The 15,907-nt window shown below is 52.1% G+C and overlaps 2 protein-coding genes across 2 annotated transcripts; one reads left to right on the top strand and one right to left on the bottom strand.

Annotated features, from left to right (window-relative positions):
- The first annotated feature begins 38 nt into the window (after positions 1-38).
- On the top strand, positions 39-4,488 carry CHRNA10 (cholinergic receptor nicotinic alpha 10 subunit). Its single transcript, XM_087822222.1, has 5 exons — positions 39-120; positions 1,413-1,558; positions 1,959-2,113; positions 2,816-3,348; positions 4,031-4,488. Exons 1-5 carry the CDS (start codon positions 39-41, stop codon positions 4,486-4,488), a joined length of 1,374 nt encoding a protein of 457 aa, XP_087678348.1.
- A 356-nt stretch (positions 4,489-4,844) lies between these two features.
- Positions 4,845-15,189, bottom strand: ART1 (ADP-ribosyltransferase 1). The gene is made up of 5 exons (XM_016218123.2): positions 15,137-15,189; positions 10,857-10,968; positions 9,777-10,551; positions 8,624-8,665; positions 4,845-5,990 (listed from the first exon to the last, which is right to left on the bottom strand). Exons 2-5 carry the CDS (start codon positions 10,917-10,919, stop codon positions 5,893-5,895), a joined length of 978 nt encoding a protein of 325 aa, XP_016073609.2. The 5' UTR covers positions 10,920-10,968; positions 15,137-15,189; the 3' UTR covers positions 4,845-5,892.
- Positions 15,190-15,907: the final 718 nt, after the last annotated feature.

Below are 15,907 nucleotides of genomic sequence, written 5' to 3'. Positions count from 1 at the left end.
AGGAGGCTCACACCCAGAGACCTGCCCTGCAAGTAGCCATGGGGCCCAGAAGCTACCACTTCAGTCTTGGCTTCTCTGTCTCCAGACTGGGCCTTCTGTTCCTGCTCCCATTCCTTCCAGGTATGAAGCTCAGTAAACCAGGCCTGGCCTCTCTGGGTGTTGCTGCTGTCCTTGTCCCCCTAAATCTCTCCCCACATGCTCTCTCTTCAGTACCTGTGCTGGAGAACAAGCTCCCTGGGGAGGGTGGGGAAGGGGGTGCAGAAAAAGGTAAGAGGAGATTTGCTTGACTGAGGTGGGAGGGGTGAGCTGGGGGTTACTCCCAGAGATAGGGCTGGCAAAACCAGGGGCCAGAAAATGAAGGGCCTTGAATGCCAGACTAAGTTGGGGCTTTATCCAGCAGGCAATGAGGAGCCATGGACTGGTTCTGAGCAGTTACTGGCCTGGTCAGATTTGCATGTTTAAAAGCTTGATCTCTCAAAAGTATGGAGGATGATTACAGAGGCTGAGCCTTAGGCAAAGGGGAGCAGTGAGGAGGCTGTTGCTGCTGTGGTCTGTGAGAGGAAGGATGAGGCCTGAGCTGGAGAGGAAATTAAACATTCAAAAGATGTTCAGCAGTATGACTGACAGGTTATGGGTATTGTTTGGTTTGCAGGGGTAACGGACAGGAGGAGGGAGCTGTAATTCCCAAATTTCCAGCTGAGGTCACTGGGGGGTGCTGTTTGCTGGGACCCGGAACACCAAACAAGGATCAGGTTTCCAGAGCATGGGGGGAGGAAATGAGTTCCTATTTTGGACCTAGAGAGTTTAAGGTGCCTACAGGACATTCAAGAGTGGATTGTTGTATATATGGATCTGGAGCTCAGGAGACCGGAGAAAAAGGAGACGAGGGCCAAGGACAGGATTCTGGGAAGCAAGGCTTAATTCAGGGATGGAGGACAATATGGTGTGTCACAAAAGCCTAGGGAAGGGTGTGTTTTCAGGAGGGACTGGCCCATAGTGTCAGAGGCTTTGAAGAAATTAACGGAAGTGCAACTGGAGAAGTGGAGGCAGGTTTGAGAGACAGGAAGGGGTGGGACAATGGGGTTCAGATGCCTGGGTGAGAGCTGGGACTCTTGTGGCCTATTTGGGCCCCTCTAGCATTCGTGGCAGGGCAGGCAGAATCCAGGTTTTGGGGAAAGGAAAGGTGTGGGGGTGAAATCAGCCTTGCTTCAGAAGACAGTTCCAATTCACTCCACCTACTTCACTTCATTTATCCCTAGGAGGCCAGGGAAGAATTAGAGTCCCAGCCTGGGGGACAGAGGACCAGTCAGACCACTGTGAGAGAGTGGAGCAAGTGACAGCCCCAGCCTTGTGTGGGTGGAGGGTTTGCACAGTCTCTTGGACAAGGGTAAACCTTCTTACTGGTCCCCCAGAGTGCTTGGGAGCTGAGGGCAGGCTGGCTCACAAGCTGTTCCGTGACCTCTTCGCCAACTACACAAGTGCCCTGAGACCTGTGGCAGATACAGATCAGGCTCTGAACGTGACCCTGGAGGTGACATTGTCCCAGATCATCGATATGGTATGTTGTGGTGGTTGTATAACTGTGGAGCGTGAGTGTCGAGGAATTTGGGGGTGGGAGATTGGGATTATTCATTAACAATTCTTTTCTGTAAACATTAACATTAATAATAATAGCTGCTAACTTGGATACAGTTGGGTGCCCATGGGGTGACCAACATTTTGCACACTTGAATCCCTGCCCAGCAGGGATTATCACCCATGTAACTACTAAGGAAACTGAGGCCTGGAGAAGAGAAGGACCTGCCAAGGTCACAACAAGGCCTGGGTAGGAACTGGACTATATGGGCAAGCTGGGTTTGTGGGTACTGACCAGAGATCTATAGGTGAGTGTGCACACACAGGGGAGGATATGCATGTACATGTGTCCACATCTGTGTCCACTTTCTGACCCCAACTAGGATGAGCGCAACCAAGTGCTGACCCTATACCTGTGGATCCGACAGGAGTGGACAGATGCCTATTTACGATGGGACCCGGACGACTATGGTGGCCTGGATGCCATACGCATCCCCAGCAGTCTCGTGTGGCGGCCAGACATCGTCCTCTATAACAAGTACTGCCTGCCTGGGCCCCTCCCCTCGCCCAGCCCTCCCTAGAGCTGCCCTTGGCTGTGGGCATGCACTTATCCCCCATGCCTCCGCCTCACCAGCTGCTATGCTGCCCTGGAAGCTGTCCCCCAGGACCCTTTTAACCCAGGTGTTGGCAGTGGTGGCTACATGGCCCAGTGGGGCTTCCTGACAGCCCCTTGCCTTGAGGCTGTCCCAAGGCAACCCGGGCCGAATGTCTCCTAGGAACCCACTGTGCGTTCCTGGACCAGTTCTGTATCTCCCCCAGCGAGGGGCACAAGTGCTCTTTATGGCACACTCCACCCTTCCCGGCCGGCTCTCAGACTCAGGGCTCCCCAGAGGCTGCCTAGGGCCCTCTAGGGCATCCTCTTTCTTGTTTCCCAGACAACACGTGGCTGGGCATATTTCCCTAGGGGCCCCTCGACAATCTCAGCAGATGACACCCAAGGGAAGCCACTGTGCCGCCACGTGCCAACTTTTGCAGAGGACTTTCTACGCCGCCCTGGCCTAGATCGATATCCTTTGTGGGCTCTCGGGCGCTGCCCCTTCTAGGCCTCCGAAAGCGCAGAGGGCCCTCCGCAGGGCACAATCCCCCCGCCCTGCGGAGGCCCGGCGGCCGCCGGCTCACAGCCCCTCCCGCCCCGGCGGCGTCGGGCCACCGCCTCAGGGCGCCCCACCCCCTCCCGCAGAGCCGACGCGCAGCCGCCGGCCTCCGCCGGCACCAACGTGGTCCTGCGGCACGACGGCGCCGTGCGCTGGGACGCGCCGGCCATCACGCGCAGCTCGTGCCGCGTGGACGTGTCGGCCTTCCCGTTCGACGCGCAGCGCTGCGGCCTGACGTTCGGCTCCTGGACCCACGGCGGCCACCAGCTGGACGTGCGGCCGCGCGGCGACGGCGCCAGCCTGGCCGACTTCGTGGAGAACGTGGAGTGGCGCGTGCTGGGCATGCCGGCGCGGCGGCGCGTGCTCACCTACGGCTGCTGCTCCGAGCCCTACCCGGACGTGACCTTCACGCTGCTGCTGCGCCGCCGCGCCGCCGCCTACGTGTGCAACCTGCTGCTGCCCTGCGTGCTCATCTCGCTGCTCGCGCCGCTCGCCTTCCACCTGCCGGCCGACTCGGGCGAGAAAGTGTCGCTGGGCGTCACCGTGCTGCTGGCGCTCACGGTCTTCCAGCTGATCCTGGCCGAGAGCATGCCCCCCGCGGAGAGCGTGCCGCTCATCGGTGAGGGGGCGAGGGGCTGGCGGGGGTGGGGTGCGGGCGGGGCGTCGGGGGCCTGGGGCACAGGCCGATGCGCGGGGTCCCCACCAGTACAGGGGCGGGGCCTGGGTCGCCAGAGTGGCCCCGCTTCGGTATGGGAGGGGGTCGTCCTGGGAGCACGCCTCTTCCCGAAAGGAGGGCGCCCCTTCCAGGGAGGACACCCTTCCCTTACGGATGGGGAAGAGTAAACAGACTGTCGTTTTTTTCAAGAACTTGATGGAGGGAGGTCACTGTCTCCAGGGTCATAATGATAGGCAAAGTATACCGAGTGCGCCTAAGCGCTTGACGGTTATTAATTCAGGGAAGCATCTCCAGAGGCCTACAGGTAGGTTCTGTTGTAATCCCCGTTGTACTGAAAGGATGGGTCACTTGCCCCATGTCGTGGCTGCCATTTGAGAGGGTGACTTGTGGGTAAGTGTAGCCTCCAGCAGTGAGGGGAAAAATTAGCGAGCAGGGAGCTTCTGAGAACCCACTTGTGGGGATGCGGACTGGGGAGACCTTGGCCCTTACCTCCTTCCTCTTTCATCCATTGGGCTTGGAGGGTCCTGAGAACCTCATGGTGGGTTCCTATTTATGCAGAGGTGGTTGGGAAGCTCAGGCCCCCTGAGTTCATCTTTTGTGCCCTACCTCACTCTGTCTCTTGCAGGGAAGTACTACATGGCCACCATGACCATGGTCACCTTCTCCACGGCACTCACTATCCTTATCATGAACTTGCATTACTGTGGTCCCAGTGCCCGCCCAGTGCCAGCCTGGGCTCGGGCTTTCCTACTGGGATATCTGGCACGGGGCCTGTGCGTGCGAGAACGAGGGGAGCCCTGTGGGCAATCTAGACGGCCCGAGTCACCTCACAGCCCCCAGCCTCCTGAGGAAGGGGCTGGCCTCCCAGCAGGCCCTTGCCATGAGCCTCGGTGTCTGTGCCATCAGGAAGCCCTGCTGCGCCACGTAGCCACCATCGCTAACACCTTCCGCAGCCACCGGGCTGCCCAGCACCGCCATGAGGACTGGAAACGCCTGGCCCGTGTGATGGACCGCTTCTTCCTGGGCATCTTCTTCTCCATGGCCCTGGTCATGAGCCTCCTGGTGCTGGTGCAGGCCCTGTGAGTCCACAACAATTGCAACCACAGCAATTCCGGACAGGGATGGAAAGGCCAGGTGGTTGCTGACCCTCAGAAAGACCACTCAGTCTCTCCCCACTGCGCCTAAGAGCCCACGACACCCTCTCTCAGGATCAGCATTGCTGACTTCACACATCACGAAGGAGCACTTGTTGTCTATGTGTCCTGATCTCTAAGAAAAATCTAGAGCTTGCCACTCTCTTAAATCCTACAGAAGAGGAACTCTAAGGAGAATCAAGGTCCAAGTGCAGTCCTGGAGGGACAGAACTGAACTTCAATGATGAGTATTGGAGCTTTCATTGGGGAGAGTGCAGGTTATGAGAAACAGAACCGCCACATTTCCTGCCTTCTTTTCTTTCCTCAGTGGCTGCTGTTACAGGAACTTGGTCTTGCCTGTGCCTGCCTAGGGGCTCAGGGAAATGGATTGGGGATTCAGATTCATGACCTAGTTTCTAGGGCAGGAGGCCACATAAGGATTTGGCCCCAAAGCCCCAACTTACCATAAAGTGAGTGTGTGTCTGGCACCTCCTCTATGTCCTGTCTTACCTTGGGGCCCGTGGTGATGGGAGATGGGGGTCCAGGTTTGTCTCTCTAGAAACAGGAGCCTTAGGATTGACTCATGGATGAAAACAGGAATTACATCTTTGCTCATTAGAAAATGACAGATTTGACCAAGACCCTGGCAGAGGACCTAAAGCTCTCTGCGGTCTTTTCTGTTCCCCTCTCTCTGGGGTTAGCTTCAATCCACCCCATTCCCACACAATGACATTCAGAGAACTTGAAAGTATGCAAGGTAGGGACATTGTGGGGACCAGCTGTTCACAGGCACTTGTTCCTACTGACTTGCACACGTCCCCCAGCACCACCTCTTTGCCTCAGACCCAGTCCCAGACCTCAGGAAGCTCACAATCTGACATGGGCAACAGACACGGACATGTGGTGTAGAGAAACCCCCAGGACTTCTGGGAGCACAGAGGCAGCACCCTTACCCAGCAGGGGCAGAGAAGTCAGAGAAAGCTCCCTGGAGGAGTAAATCAGAACTTCCTGTGCGCATGTGAGGAATTTGAGTAACACCAGCAAGTACCACGGCCAAGTGCTTTCCTCCCCAAGCACCTCGACACCACTAGTTTAATCTTCTACCTCCAAGTGAGTTGTTGCCTGTCCTGGAGTCCCCCTACCTCTCTTCAATGTGTCACTCCTAGAGCACTGGGTAAAATTCAGGCCCCAAATTCTATTTCTCCACCATCAGGCCTGGCAGCTGCCAGAGAAGGTCCCAGAGTTCCCTGCAGATGGAGCTTCTACAGATCTTGGCTACACTTCAGGCACACATGTGGCCGACATCCTCATGTTGGGCAGAGGTGACAGGCAGGGCTGTTCAGATTCTGATGGGTCAGAGGAGGCCTGAACTTTCTGGAAAGGCTCTTCCGACAAGGAACCAGAGCAGCAGTGGAAAGGACCAGACTGCAGAAAAGGGGCCCTGGCCCATGCCTGCAGGGAAACAGAGGCCGAGAGAGATATTTAGGGGTGAAGTGAGGTACACAAAGAAGATGAGAAACAAGCAGAGTGAGCTGGAAACACTGGTGCACACAGTATGATGGGAGACAGAGTCAAAGAGCAAGAATTTAGGGAAGTTGGGAGACAATATTTGGTAACAACTCCGACAAGGGGTCAATATCCAAAATATATAAATAACTCATACAATTCAACACCATACAAACAAACAGTCCCATTAAAAAATGGGCAGAGGACCTGAACAGACACCTCTCTCAAGAGGACATACAAACGACCAACAGATATATGAAAAGATGCTCAACTTCACTAGCTATTAGGAAAATGCAAATTAAAACTACAGTGGATACCACCTCACACCTGTTAGAGTGGCTGTTATCAATAAGACAAATAACAAGTGTTGGGGAGGTTGTGGAGAAAAAGGAGCCCTCATTCACTGCTGGTAGGAATGTAAACTGGTACAGGCACTATGGAGGCTCCTCAAAAAAGTAAGAATAGAGTTACCATATGACCCCAAAACCCCTTTTTTATATATCTACCTGGAAATTTTGAAAACATATATTTGCAAAGATACATGCACACCTGTGTTCACTGCAGCATTATTCACAGTGGCCAAGACATGGAAACAACCAAAGTGTCCTTTGACAGATGATTGGATAAAAAAGATGTGGTACATATATACAGTGGAACACTACTCAGAAAAGATGAACTACTGCCATTTGCAACATGGATAGACCTTGAGAATTATCATGCTAAGTAAACTAAGTCAGAAAAAGTTAAGAACTGTATGGTGGAGGCAGGAGCAGGGAGGAGGGGATCAATGGCGGGGAGAAAGGTGACATGTAATACTTTCAACAATAAAGATAAATTTTAAAAAACCATATGATTTCACTCGTGGGATATAAAACTGAAAGTAACAAATGAACAAACAAGAGAAACAGACAAAAACTCACAGACATACAGACATGTATGGTGGTTACCAGAGGGAATGGGAGTGGAGGGGTTGTTAAGGATAAAAGGGGTCAAATACAGTGTATGGTGACAGAAGACTATTTGACTTTGGGTGGTGAGCACAAAATGCAGTATACAGATCATGTATCACAGAAATGTACACTTGAAACCTATATAATCTTATTAATATCACCCCAATAAATTTAATTAAAAAAAAGAATTTAGAGAAAGGTAAACAGAGAGGAAGAGACTGGGAGATACCAGAGGTTATTAGGTCTGTCCTCCTGCCTCCTATGGACACACAAGGCCTTGCAGGGTGGGATGAAGCGTGGGTAGAGATCTGAATGGGAGCTAGTGACGCTGATCTTGGCTCCTCTGCCCAAACCCTGGTAGTAGAGGTGCTGGTGGGCGGGGGCTGAGGGAGATCTTAAACTTTTCCAGTGCATGAAATTTCATTATCAAAACTCAAAGAAGCAGGTTGGAGGCTGGAGACCTAGCTTCTGGCTCTGGCTTTGCTACTAACTTATTCTGTCACTTTGGGAAAGTCACTTCCATCTCTGGGTCTCACTTTACTATATAATGAGGGTGATACTCTGTGTTCTGCCTCCTTCTGATAGGTTATTGTGCAGTGAGGGATAAAATGAGATGGTATCTGGGGAGGTGGGGGCCAACCTGGAGTTGTGGCTCAGAGTTTGGTTCTAGGGTCAGGCTCTCTGGACCCCACCCCTTACTAGCTGTGTGGTGTAGGGCTGGTTGCTTCACCTCTCTGTGCCTTAGTTCCCTCATTTGTACAACAGGGTGATGACAGTACCTATACTGCCGGGCTGTGGTAAGGATTCATGGCATGGGGTTCCTGGAACTCTTGAGTGGGTACTATGTCATGGAGAATGGTGAGAACACAGTGGAGACTGGGGCTCCTTTTTGTCCACTGTTCACAGAGCCCAGAGGGAGAGGAGAGACCCATGAGGAGGGGCAGCTGTGTTTCTTCCCTGGGAATGGCTTGTTCCAGTAGGTTCCCCTGGAAAAGCCTGTTCCCACCTAGAGAAGGGGTGGCCCAGGCAGGCCCTGGCACAGCAGGTATTGAAGGGAAGGGATGTCCTGGCTGAAAATGACTGGGGAGGATCTAGTCCAATTGGCTTATTATACAGATAGGGAAACTGAGGCCCAGAAAGGGAATAGTTGGTCACAAAGAGAGGACAGAGCCTGGACTAGAGCCCAGGTCTCTTAATACCTGATGTCCACCCTCCAATCTGGAAGGTGATTTGAGGGAGTGCTGAGGCCAGTAACAGAGACAGAGGGTTCTCCAGGTGAGGGCGAAGGCCCAGGAAGGACTCTGTGGGATCAGCCCTGCCCTCCATCACCTCTGTGCAACATAGATCTCTCTGGGGCCTGAACAGCTGTCTCCTGTGAGGGAGGGGCAGCCCCAGAGAGGGTGGCAGGCGTGTCAGCTCGCCCAACCACTGCCCGGTACATATAAATACATCCTCTGAGAGAGGTTAGCAATCCCCACAGGCGTCTGCTTTAGAGGGTTTTTTTTTTTTTTTCTAATTAGAAGAGGGTTGTTTTCCTTCTAAGGGGGACATCCAGGTGAGGAGTCCAACCCCAGGGCAGTCTGCTCATCCCCAAATGGGGCCTATGTCCTAGAGGCCTGCAGCCTTTACCTGAGTTTTCCAGATGGCAGGGCCTAGAGTTGCACTGCTTGTCTGTAGAGAAGAAATAGAAAAGAATGAAAGGCTTAATCGCTCTCAGGATGGGAAGGGGTCCTGTGGGCCATCCCCATGTGCTCTAGGAAAGCTGGTACTTTCCCCCCCAACTCTGCTTCCTTATGGTGAGACCTTCCTTGCATAGGCCTGACTTGATTTATGAGCAGCGGGGCCAGAAGGGAGCCAGCCCACAAAACCAGGGCCTGTTCTAAGGGGTACTCCTGCTTCCTTCACCTTCCTGTCACACCCACCTCTGCCTCCGCCGGCCTGTCCCAGCCAAAGACAGGCTAGTTTACATTCTTTGCATGTTTTCCTCGCCTTCTGACAATTCATGCACACGTGTGATGCTGTCCGCGGTGGGAACTGAGGCCACACAGGACATTTTCCCATGTTAGATGTGGTCCACAGTTCCAGCAGACAGTCTGCCTCCAGCTATGAAAGCCGGGCCTTGCCAGCCCCTGGGCATTACTCAGCTGGGACCAGTAGCCCACAGCACCCACAGATTAGGAGTCTAGGCCCATCCTCATGATTTCTCCTTTGGCTAGTCCGGGGGTGGGCGGGGATGGACAAGAGTATCTGAGACCTGCCACAGCCTGAGCTGGAACTTAGGGGCACAGCATCCACATGAGGTCTTCTCACCCCCATCCTGGCCCCCACCCAACACACACAACAGCACAGGATTTCTGTTCAATCAAATAAACTTTCTCTTCTTGGAAACTGAGGTTGGGATTCTTGTCATTTCTAGCGACAGCAGTCTGTGTGTCAGTACTGTAGCTAGAGACTCATTCCCTTCCAGCTTACAGCCGGGAGAAAAGCCTGACCAAGTCTGTTTGGCCCTCAAATGGCCAAAGACCCCTGCCTTGGTCAGGAACCCTCTTCAGCCTCCCAGCAGGCAAGTGGCCAGCTCTGGCTCAGACACTGCCAGGGGTGAGAAGCATCCCACCTCAGAAGGCTCTGTCTCCCCTTAGATGGAAGGGTGGAGGGATGGGGAGACAGGACTGCCGTGGCCCTCTCACTGTTGGTTTGTTTTTAATGTTTCTGTATGTATCCCCTGAGAACAGGGTGGGAAGCCCACCTTCCGCACAGCTGCTCACCCACGTGCCCCTCTCACCTTTGATGTACTCGCAGTTGTACGTGCTGTGCTTGCCCAGGGCCCGCAGGTAGATACGGGTGGGGCCCTGGGCCGGTCTGCTGCTGTTGATCACCTGGAAGGTCTCAAAGGGGGGGATCAGCACCTCCTCCTCCTCAGGGAAGAAGGAGTAGCCCCTGATAGGGATCCCGAGACAGGTCCAGATACCAAAGAAGGTCTCCTCACCAAAATGCTGGGCTGTGACATTCTTCAGGGACGCCGAGGCAAAGCCCCCCAGGCGGACGGTGGCTCCAGGCCCTGCCGGCCGGAAGCGCAGGCCTTGCACCCCCCGGAACACCTGGCGGCACCGGGGAGCACCCTGGGCCTTGCTCAGCAGCTGCAGGGCCTCGGTCAGCAGGAAATGGAACGTCTTGAAGGAGAAGCGCTGGAGGTAGTGGACGCGGGTGCGGCCCGCCTCGCGCAGGGCCGCGTTGAACTCCTTGTGCAGGGCGGTGTTGGCCGTGTAGGCCAGGAGGGCCACTCCGTGCTCAGCGCGGAAGCCAGGGGGTGCGGGGGGCAGCCGGGGGGCGCTGAGGGCCCACTCCGGCCCCCAGGCTTGGCGCTCCTGCCACTGGCTGCTGGCCAGCGCCCAGCTCTCGGCATACACTTTGTTGGCCTGGAACTCCGTGCGGTTGAGATCTGGGAGAGCAGCGAGCATGGCTGCTGTGCAGCCAGTGTACTGGTCATCAAAGGAGGTTGGGGCCATGTCCAGGGGCCTTTCTTGAGAGAAGAGTTCTCGTCGTGTGACGGGGTGGCTCTGAGGGAGAGGGAGCAGCAAGGGCGGAGAGGATGAGCCCTAGGAGTGTGGGAGCCTATCCTGCTTTCCCCTCCACTGGGCTGAGAAAGACACTATAAGGGCCCCAAACACACCTGGAGGGGGAGGGGGCGGTTGGGAACTGCTAACTGCAAACTCCCCCAGACTGGGGTTTGGGGCTGTCCCCTCGGGCTGAGCGAGTCCTGAGGGAAGCATCAGGCATTCTCTCCCCCCTCTGCTCCTCCTTCCAGAGTTCAGAAGAAGCTGACAGCTCAACTCCCTGCTGGCACGGGGACAGCAGACCGTACCTGAAGTGCTTCCATGAGGCCTATGGACACAAGCAGCAGAGACATGATAGCAGGAGTCTGCATGTTGGAGGTGACCTTGGGTCTGTCTCTTTTGGGGCCTCAGTTTCCTCATCTGGAAAATGGGAATGTTAACCTATGCAGTTTAACAAACATTCATTGACACCTAGTCTGTGCCACTCCCAGTGCCTGGCACAGAGTCACAACATAGAAATGGAGGCTCAGAAGAGAGAAAGAGGACCCTTCTTGCTGGAAGCAACATGGGAGACTTCCTAGAGGAGGTGACGTGTGAACAGGGACTTGCAGGATGAATAGGATAATAAAGCTTCAATCAGAGGAGACAAGGAGAGAAAGGTTTGGAGTATGGGGTGGGAAAAGAGTGTGAGGCAGCAGGAGCGAGAAGAGCAAAGGAACTGGAGGTAGGACCTCTCAGGATGTAAAGAGTAAGAGACATTTTGTCTAGTGTGGCAGAACTTTCAGTGTGGGATTTTCAAAAAGACTGGGGCCAGTCATGAAGGAGCTTGACTGCCACGGCGAGAGGCCTTGGCTTCCCCTGGTGGATGTAAGGCTGGAACAGGGCAGAGGCAGGAGTGATCAGCTGCTGGGGCCACAGCAGGACTCCAGAGAGGCTTAAAGCAGGGCTTGGGGATCCAGAGGTCTTCCCCTCTCCCTCCAGTCCTGCTGAGAGCTGAGCCCTCTTCCACTGAGCCCTCAACTGCTTCTAGGTCAGGAAAGATGTAGATTCCCAAGTGGTGAGGAAAGAGGGACTCGGAGGGGGAGCGGACAGAAAGTACCTGCTTCCCCAAGGAAAGCTTAAGGGAATCACAGCCTCCTGCACCCTGTGGGTGGGCATGCTGGGGGCCCAAAGTAGCACCAAGAAGAAGGCACCCGGCTTTGGGTCAGGATTGGAACAGACAGTTTCTAAGCCAGTGCTGCTGCTTCTTTTCTGTTTATTTTATTACAAAGTAATGCATGCTTATTGTGGGAAAAATGCATGAGTGAAATATAAATCCAAGTTCCTTTTCTTTTTTCCCTCCCTCTGCATTCCCCTTCCACTCTTACCCATGCCTGCCAGTAGGGAGGGGTTGGCCTGTGATAAAAGTATCCTTCAGGACCTTTCCCTATGCACATACAAATAATATCATTTTAAATATAAATAGTTTTATACATACATTTAATATACTTGAATATACATACATAGTTTTCTGCATATAACCTGTTTTTGTCTTTTTTTTCCCAAAAAATAAAAAGGGAACATGCTTACATGTAAATACACATTCTGTAATTTTATAATAAATCATGTACTTCTTCCATGTCATACATATATATCTGCTTTGTTCATTATAATGGCAGCATGGTATTTCACGGTATAGTTAAACCATAACTTAATCACTACCTTATTAATGGACACAAGCTTTTTCCTCATTTTTTATGTTACACATAATATTGCATGAATATCCACATATATACTTTTCTACTTGTGTGTGCATATCTTTATAGCAAAGATATCAAGAACTAATATGATATTTAAAGGATATGAATATTTTTTATTTTGATAGGCACCACCAGATTGCCATCCAAAACGTACCAGTTTGCCCTCCCACTAACAATGAGTGAGAGTGTCCTTTTTCCACATCTTTGCCAACACTGGATATTATTAATCTCTCTTTAAGTTTCACTTAACTGGTGGGCACAAATGGTATCTGCTTTTTAATTTGTACCCCTTCTCACTAATAGGATCAATCATAACTTTAATTTTTTTTTTTAAATATATCTTTATTGATTTCAGAAAGAGGAAAGGAGAGGGGGAGAGAGAGAGAGAAACGTCAATGATGAGAGTCATTGATCGAGCCCGCAACCTGGGCATGTGCCCTGACCGGGAACCGAACTCTGATCGCCTGGATCCTAGGTCAACGCTCAACCGCTGAGCCACGCCCCGCCGGGTCATAACTTTAATTTTTAATATTTTAAAGTTTTAACTTAATGTTCTAAAAGGCAGTACATATTTATTATTCAAAATGTCAGTAGTCCAAAAGGCATACAGTAAACGTGTTTTTCTCATTAATTCCCCAATCCCAACCTCATCTCCCAGAGGCAACCGATGCATCTGTTTTTTGTGTATCCTTCCAGAGATATGCTATGCATACACAGGGAAATTCACAGGCATTTCTGTTTTCCTTCTTTTGCACAAATGGTAATACAGTCAGTGGTTCTTTATCTTTGGGAATCTGATGAAAGCTAAAATCTGTCCTCAGAGAATGGATATCTGCACCTTCACACAAACATTTCACAGATTTCAGGTGGTTATGCCTCTGCCCCAGTGTCACTCAGGTTAAGTATCCCTGCTCCATCATCCCCTCTGGCTCTTGGAGGGACTAAGTTTGGACAGTTCATTGTCTCTAAGACACTGGGATTCTATGTGTCTATAATTTTATGAGTCTCCAAATCTAAGATCCTATATATTACCAATGTACAATTTAAATTGAGGTATGAACTTCTCTGGGCAATGGAGTTAGCAGCAGTTTTTCTCAAATTTGACATGTCCCAAACTGAATTCATTATCTTCCCTCCCTCAACAAAGAATTTTTGAGCACCTGTAATGTATCAGGCACTGAGGATACAATTATGATCAGAAGCAACAACAAAACCCCTGCTCCTTTAAATTCTCGAGAACTGGAGGTGGAGGTGGAGTAATTTCAGGTAGCATGTAATGCATGTTACAAAAGGAACCAGAAGAGCCTAACAGAAACAAATTTGTACCAGAAGTGGGGTTTAAATGAAGAGCTGACCAGAGGAGGCACAGAGTATATAGAACCGAAAAGAGCATCACTGTGGAGCGTGAAGCATGAGATGCTGCTTCCCAATTCCAGGGTGGAGTGCTAATGGGCAGAGTATGTGGCAGCAAAATCTACTTAAACTCTTGTCTGTGTTCTCTTGAAAGTCACACAAGAAGCTTGAGCGTCTATAATAAATTCTCTCTTTCTTGTGGAGAATCCAGCCCATGGGTTCAGGTGGGAATTATCCCCATGGGGGGAACACATGACCCCAAACTGGTGCTCTACTACCCTGGCCATTGCGATTGGCTCGTGGATGGACACACGACCTAAGCAAGGCCAGTTAGAGTCTCTCAGGACAGAATACAACCCCCTCCGGTGTTTGAGGCCCTCTGTGACCGGCCCTCCAGGATCTCTTTAGCCTCTTGCCCCACCACCCCTGCTTGGCTGCAGTACAGAACAAAGTTCCAGGCAGGGCTCCGCTATTTCCCTTTCTGTGGCTCCGCACATGCTGCCGTTTGCTGAGGATGCCCTTCTTTTGCTACCCACTTTTCTAGGCTTAGCTCAGGGGTCACCTCCTCCAGGAAGCCCTCTGTCTCCTCTGGGCTCCTGTTACTGTCCTGATCATACTGGACTGCCCTTATGTGTCTGTCTCCCCTCCTGGCTTGTGAATTCCTTGAGGGCAGGGACCAGGTATGACCCATTCTGTGTCCCCAGAATTCAGTCCAAGGCTAGGCTCAGGTGAGGCCTCCTGGAATGTTTGCTAAGAATCTGAGAGGTTTTCTGGGTACAACTAATAATGTAGACCACTGCAAACAGGTGGATTGATAACTTTTTCCCCAGTGTTGGGGGGAAATCAGATGGGGGCCAGAGTAATGGGGAAGGCATGGGAGTCAAGGAAGTGGAGGCACCAGGCAACTCCTTTTCATATCCCAGCTGCCCTTCTGTCCTTCTCATCTGCTTAGGACACTTCTCATCAGTTTCCCCTTATTTGGGCCCTCACTAAACATTCCCTTCTGGGGATGTGACTTCAGATTTCTCCCTAGGAATCCCCAAATTTCCCAATGGTCCCAAACCTCTCTATCAAAGGTACTATGGTCTGAATGTTTGTGTCTACCTCAAATTCATATGTTGGAATCCTAACATTTATGTGATGGTATTAGGAAGTGGGGTCTTTGAGAGGCGATTAGTTTCCGAGGGTGGAGCCTACTTGAATGGGATTAGTGTTCTACTAAAGAGACCCTACAGCGCTCCCTTCCACCTTGTGAGCACAGTGAAAAGGTATTGGCTATGATCCAGGGAGGGAGCCTTCACCTGACCGTGCTAGCACCCTGATCTTGGACTTCCAGCCTCCAGAAATATGAAAAACAGACAGATAAAGCAGACTAAGATAAAAGATTCCCTAAAACTTGTCCTAATGATTCCTAAAACTCTGCCATTAATACCTCAAATTTCCCCTAAAAAACTATTTCCCAGCCCAGTGCCAAGAGGAGGGTGTGAGCCCCTTACCTAGGCCTTCTCCAGGGCAGGGAAGCTGGCGTTGGTCTCCTGTAATGGCCTCCAGGGGATGGGGAGGGCAGGTTCCCCCTTTATATTGTACCTCCCCCAACAGCTGCTCAGAAATGTGACTCTCCCCCGTCTATTTCTGGATGTCTCCTCAAGGCTCAGGAACACTAGCCTCTGCCCAGTCTGCCCTCGGCCAGTGCTCTTCCCATAAAAAAGGGGATCCCTGAAGCCAGAGAGAAAGTGGGCTGAGGCACGGAGGCTCCAGGCTGGAACCACTGCCTCCCCCCCGGATTTGGTGCTGCGCTCAGCACCCCTAGTCTCAGAGAACAACTCTTTGCATTCGTTCCTTTCAGGTGAGCATGGAGACTCACCTGAGGTCCAAGGAGAGATTCCCAGATCAAGAAGGCTGGGTCTGAGTCCCAGCTCCAGTGCCATTTTGCCATGTAATCATGGAGGACTTTCTGCCTCACTCCGGACCCCTGTTCAATGACTAGATTTGACTCCATCTCTTGGGACCTTTCTTGGGGTTCCAAGTCTTGGGATGGGAGAAACAATTCCCCAATGCCAGAGGGTGGAGAGAAGACAAAGCCATGATCCCAGTAGATCTGGTCCCAGGAACTGTCCCAGACAATATCTTCTGTTCTAGCAACTGCAAACGCTCAAGTCCCTCCAGGCAGGCAGGATATGTGAGCAGATGCTGCTTTTCACAGTAACGCTGACCAGTGCAGTAGCTCCTGACTTTCTAATCTAGGGGACCTTGGGGGTGGCTAGTCT

The sequence above is a fragment of the Miniopterus natalensis genome, chromosome 11 (genome assembly GCF_054644295.1).
Source record: "Miniopterus natalensis isolate mMinNat1 chromosome 11, mMinNat1.hap1, whole genome shotgun sequence".
Classification (NCBI taxonomy): Eukaryota; Metazoa; Chordata; class Mammalia; order Chiroptera; family Miniopteridae; genus Miniopterus; species Miniopterus natalensis.
This window is presented reverse-complemented; position numbering and strand designations above follow the sequence as displayed.